The 6,351-nt window shown below is 39.2% G+C and overlaps 1 protein-coding gene across 1 annotated transcript; it reads left to right on the plus strand.

Moving 5' to 3' along the window:
• Nucleotides 1-4,291: 4,291 nt before the first annotated feature.
• LOC142209418 (E3 ubiquitin/ISG15 ligase TRIM25-like) lies at nt 4,292-6,081 on the plus strand. Its single transcript, XM_075278404.1, has one exon. The coding sequence runs from the start codon at nt 4,297-4,299 to the stop codon at nt 5,950-5,952; it is 1,656 nt and encodes a 551-aa protein (XP_075134505.1). The 5' UTR covers nt 4,292-4,296; the 3' UTR covers nt 5,953-6,081.
• The last annotated feature ends 270 nt before the right edge of the window (nt 6,082-6,351 follow it).

Genomic DNA, 6,351 nt, shown 5'->3' on the forward strand with positions numbered 1-6,351 from the left:
CATGCCCCGGGCCTCTCATTAAGGGAATTACGTCCGGATATTATAGGACGTAACGGGACAGGTTTGATGTTTTTGTGGACTTTTGGGAGACCGTATATAGTTGGTATGGTAGGAGTAGGGTTAATAAGGTATTCACTATCCATTTTATCAAAGATCCCTAATGCCTCACCTTCTTTGATAAGGGTTTCTAAAGTTTTTTTATATGCTGTTGTTGGATCTTCCTTAAGTTTTAAATAGGTGTTATCATCATCAAGGATAGTATGACAGCCCTCCACATAATCTTTATAATCCATAACTATTGTCATCCCCCCCTTGTCAGCCCTCTTTATAATAAGGTTATGGGATTCTTTTAGTTTTTTAATGGCCTCTCTTTCTTTTCTAGTTAAGTTATTATTCCTTTTAGCTCTGCTTTTTTTGAGTTTATTTTCCAGCTCAACCAATTCCTCCTCCACCTTCTGTTGAAAGAGGTGGAAGCAAGGATTTCTGGTTTTTGTAGGGTAAAAATCTGGGTTTTTTCTATCAACACCCACATTGTCAATGGTTTTGATTGTCATATCATTTTCATAGTCTAAATCCACCAAACACTGTGCTGCTACATGATCTTTCAAAGTTGCATTTAATGGTAAGGAGTTTCTATGACAGATAATGTTATCAAAAGTGCTAGAAATCGATGTCTGTCTATCCGTGTCTTCAAAAAAATGTTTTTTTATTGTCAAAGTTCTGATAAACTTATTGATGTCCATTACTGTCTGAAACATATTGAATTGCCTAGTGGGAACAAAGTTCAGACCACGATCCAACAGTGTCAATTCAGCCTGTGAAAGATTGATTGAGGAGAGGTTCAACACACTGCACGTAGTGCTGGATTCCAGCTCTTCTGATTTAACTAATTCCGTGCCCTCATGGTGTAGCGGGGTCTTTTGTTTGTTTTTTCTTTTCCCTCGTCTGGTGACGATTCGTCCCCGTTTTTTGACCCAACTGACTGGCCGTGTTGTCTTCGTCTGCTTTTGTAGGACTCCATACTGTTGTTAAAACTTTCAAAGGTATCCCCTGAATCCCTTTCCATTGTTGAAAAGGAAATATCTGTTTGTTCCACTGAGCTGAATGAAACATTTCTCTTGTTTCTAGGTCGTGCACCCTTTTGGTTGTTTTGTTTCAAAATAGGTCTTGGGAATGGTGAAGATGTTTTAGGGGCTTTTTTATAAATATACCCCGAGGTATAATCTTGAACATCACGTTCAAACTTCTTTTTCTTGATCTCCATGATCTTGTTTTCAATGGTATCAAGTTTTTTGTTTAAATTATCTTCCCATTCCTTCAATTTATCTGTCATTTTGATCTTATCCAATTTTTCTTGCAATAGGCTTATTTCCTCCTTCACTTTGATGAATTTAGACTCTTCATGTTGTACGATGAGCTTCATCAATTTTAACGAACAATCACTTAAAATATTGTTCCACGATTTTAAGAATACTTCATCGTACATGAAAGTGGGCAGTTTATGTAATCTTAGTCCCCTTGGGATCATCTCCCTTTCTATATATTGGGTTAAGGTAATTTTATCCCAGAAAAGTTTGAGCTCTTGTATAAGTAATTTTTCTTTACTTCTTATCAGATCTTTAACGTCTTTTAATTCATCATTCATTATCCCGGCTGTATTGCCAAACACTGCTACAATTTTCTCACGTTTGGTGGCTATAGTACTGTCCATTTTAAATAGTAATATAATTTGATACAAAAATTACTATAAAAATTCACTTCTTTGGGGGCTTAAACTTTATAGAGTCAAAAAAATACAAAAAATACAAAAATAGAAAAAGATATAAAGTAGCTCACCCTTGTAGTCGTTCAAATGATGATTGTTGGTGCACGACCCTATTCTCCTTGACTCATTGGAGTAAATAAATGGAAGTATAATCTTGTCAAACCGAAGGTTCGATATAAGGGTCCGCGACTCACAGCTTGTAAAAACTTTTCTTTTTATTTCATCCTTTTAAAATTTCTGTTTGCCACCATAGGCTGAAGTATACATTTAAACACAAAAAAACATAGTGTAGACAAGGTAGACACTGGACATGGTGAGTTAAAAACTGCTAGAAAACTGACGCGTTTCGGGACTATTGAGGCGTCCCTTACTCATAGTGAAACTAGCCTGAACATTGTAAGCAGTGTGAACTTAATATACACTCTGAGATGACTAAAACTGGGAGGATCCAAAACCTTTCTACATCATCAGCTGATCATTTAACCCTTCCTGGCAAGTTTGTGGATCTCACTTAGTTTTGTTTTAAATAGAGACAAGGATAGAAGTAAAAAAAAAAAAACAAAAAACACTTGTTTATTCGAGATTATTCTGTTGCACGAGCATAAAAGAATAAATATCTCAACTCTAACTAAAGTTGATATCAAAAAGTTAGCTACTTTCAATACTAAACTGAAACAGATTACCGCAGTACCTCCCTCCATGTGAATTTGGTCCTACAAAGGTACAACAAGCCTGACCACTCCCAAGGTAATTAACTTGCAGAGTTGAGGGCTGAAATCTAGTCTAACAGGTAAACTGACATGTAACACTGTTTTCACTAACTTTAACCAAGCATCTAAGATAGACATCAGATTCGCTGATACAGATACCTTAATTCTCAAAACTTTTCAACACATCCCTTAACATATCTAAAAAATTTTTATACGTTTTTTATAAATGATATAAAATAAAACACGTTAATTTAATAAGGTTAGAGATGAAAAGTTTGTTAGTCAAAAAATAAAAGCCAGGTCTGACTTAGCATTCATGGAACCCCCTATGTACAAGAATATAACTACTATAATACTACCCCTATGTACAAGAATATAACTACTATAATACTGCTCCTATGTACAAGAATATAACTACTATAATACTGCTCCTATGTACAAGAATATAACTACTATAATACTGCTCCTATGTACAAGAATATAACTACTATAATACTACCTCCTATGTACAAGAATATAACTACTATAATACTACTCCTATGTACAAGAATATAACTACCATAATACTACTCCTATGTACAAGAATATAACTACTATAATACTGCTCCTATGTACAAGAATATAACTACTATAATACTACTCCTATGTACAAGAATATACCTACTATAATACTACTCCTATGTACAAGAATATAACTACTATAATACTACTCCTATGTACAAGAATATACCTACTATAATACTGCTCCTATGTACAAGAATATAACTACTATAATACTACTCCTATGTACAAGAATATACCTACTATAATACTGCTCCTATGTACAAGAATATAACTACTATAATACTGCTCCTTTGTACAAGAATATAACTACTATAATACTGTGCCCTATGTACAAGAATATAACTACTATAATACTGCTCCTATGTACAAGAATATAACTACTATAATACTACTCCTATGTACAAGAATATAACTACTATAATACTGCTCCTATGTACAAGAATATAACTACTATAATATTACTCCTATGTACAAGAATATAACTACTATAATACTACCCCCTATGTACAAGAATATAACTACTATAATACTACCCCTATGTACAAGAATATAACTACTATAATACTGCTCATATGTACAAGAATATAACTACTATAATACTACCTCCTATGTACAAGAATATAACTACTATAATACTGCTCCTATGTACAAGAATATAACTACTATAATACTGCCCCTATGTACAAGAATATAACTACTATTACATTTCATTTTACAGAGATGATAGGTATTTGGTTTTGTTAAATACATAGTTTCTGTACTTTCCCTTTCCCAGTGTACATGTACGGTATGTATTATGAGCAGTGTATACTGGTTTATGTATGTGCCCTCAATAAGTGTCCTATATACATGTAATAATCCTGATCAGGCTGACAATATGGCGTCTCCTCTGTGGGATAGCTCTGAGCCTGCCTTGTCCTTATCTTCGTGAATATTTAGGTCAGGCACATGGAATACATTACTTCCTCTTCCTGAAAGACGTTTCCGCTCGTCCTCCTGTTAACTCTTTCAGCTCCTGTGCTCCTTGACTGCCTATTGTAATACCATACATCTACATACAAATAGATCCATTCTATAGGGCGTCACACAAGACCATAGTGCTCTGCGATGTGTTGCTGCATGGAAGATCCTCCTAACCTGGGCGGTCCTTCCTTCTTGGCCAGGGTGCAGCCCATTCATGTGGTTATGTTGATGACAAGGCAGGGTCATGTTGTGAGGGGGGTGGGGACTAGTGTGAGGTCACAGCCTGAGAGTTACATGGTGGAAGGAGATTTCGCAGAAGGTCTCGTAGTTGAAGATATACACTTTCACTTTCATTTGTTTCTCGTCTCCGTCATGGCTTCTGTGGACCTAAGAGACGAGCTGACCTGCTCCATCTGCCTCAACATATTCACAGAACCCGTCACCCTGAGATGTGGACACAACTTCTGCCTGGCCTGTATTGATCAAGTGTTGGAGACCCAGGAAGGGTTGGGAATTTACAGCTGTCCTGAATGCAGAGCGAGGTTTACCGACCGTCCTATCCTTCAGAGCAACAGAACCCTTCGTAACATTGCAGAGCACTTCGTGTATTTTCGGGCCGAAGAGGTGGAAGGGGCTATTTTTTGCACGAACTGTATCAACTCACCTGTACCTGCGGTGAAATCCTGCTTACACTGTGAATCTTCTTTGTGCAGCAACCACCTGAGAGTCCACAGCAAGTCTCCCGAACACGTCTTATGTGATCCCACCACTAACTTCAGCAAAAGAAAATGTTCCTTGCACAACGAGGTCCTCAAGTATTTTTGCTCCAATGACCGCACGTGTATCTGTGTCACGTGCTGCTTGGCAGGTGATCACAGCAGACACAAGGTGGAACCTCTTAATAAAGCCTGTCAAAAGAAGAAGGCCATGCTGAAGAACATACTGAAGAACCTGTCCTCATTATCCACCGAGGCTGAAGAAAGACTGCAGAACATGAGGAAACGTAGGAACGAAGTTCAAGAGAAAGCCACCGATATAAAGGAGAAAGTCACTAATTTATTTACCGACATCAAGAGACAGATGGAGATCCTGGAGAACAAGGTCCAGGCTGAGATCTCCCGGCAGGAAAACCTGGTCTCAGATCTAATCCGCCACCTGGAGATACAGAAGAATGAGCTTTCCTTGGTCATATGTCACATCGAGGAGTTGTGTAATCTGATGGATCCACTAACCCTCTTACAGGAAAGTGTATCTGTTCAGTTTCGTCCCTCAGAAGAAACAGGTGATGAGGTTCGAGACGATGAGGACAAGGACAGCTATGTGGGTGATATAGATGAAGGTCTGATCTCCGAGGCTTTGCACACGGGATTGTCCGATATCATGGCTTTTGTAAAGGGACAGATCTACGTGAAGGAGAACAAGTGTACAAACCTGGATGAGGACACAGTGGCCAATAACCTTCTATTGTCCATTGACAAGAAAGCTGTGTTTTGGACCCCAAAATTACCGGACTTGGGACATGTCAAATCGCCCGTCAGGTTTCAAAACTGTTCACAAGTTTTAAGCTTGGAGAGCTTTTGCTCCGGGCGACACTACTGGGACATTGAGACCAGCAAACATGGCGAATGGCGGCTGGGAGTCTCTTACTCCACTATCGATAGAGGTGGCGATTGCTCCTACTTGGGATGTAACGACAAGTCCTGGTGTTTGTGCCGATCCAATAATAACCAATATTCGGTGGTGTACGACAACAGAGAGATCAAGTTAAGTCAGAACGTTTCCCATCATAAATTCCGGATCTATCTGGATTATTATGGCGGTCGGGTGTCTTTTTATGAACTGTGCTCCCCCATTAGACATCTGTACACATTCACCCCTGAGTTCACTGAGCCCCTCCATGTTGCCTTCTATGTATGTGGATTTAACACCTTTGTAAGGATTGGCTATTAGGTTCTAGTATCCACCAGGATGTCCCGATATTGGCCCCATGAGTAGGTATAAGGTGGACATTACCTGCACGGTGGGTGCTGAGACCTCTGCTTGTTGTCAGTGATTGGAAGAACCATTGCTTACCTTCAGGGGGCCATCTTGACTTTAGGCTGAGCTCAGTGTACATGTACATGGGGAAGTTGGGTGAGATGTCTGTTGACTCTAATGTTATCTAAGGCTGCCTTCACACGGAGTAACGCCGGCTGCCATTCACAGCCGTACACGCGAGCGTTGCGGAAGGCTCCCGAACACTTCCCATTCACTTCAATGGGAGCGCTCGTAATGCCGGCTTTACGAGCGTTCCCATTGAAGTGAATGGGAAGTGTTCGGGAGCCTTCCACAGCGCTCGCGTGTACGGCT

Source organism: Leptodactylus fuscus, chromosome 6 (genome assembly GCF_031893055.1).
Source record: "Leptodactylus fuscus isolate aLepFus1 chromosome 6, aLepFus1.hap2, whole genome shotgun sequence".
NCBI lineage: Eukaryota > Metazoa > Chordata > Amphibia > Anura > Leptodactylidae > Leptodactylus > Leptodactylus fuscus.

What these genes read in the sequence shown, in the direction of transcription:
- LOC142209418 (XM_075278404.1), top strand. Translation starts at nt 4,297, where the DNA reads ATGGTGGAAGGAGATTTCGCAGAAGGTCTCGTAGTTGAAGATATACAC.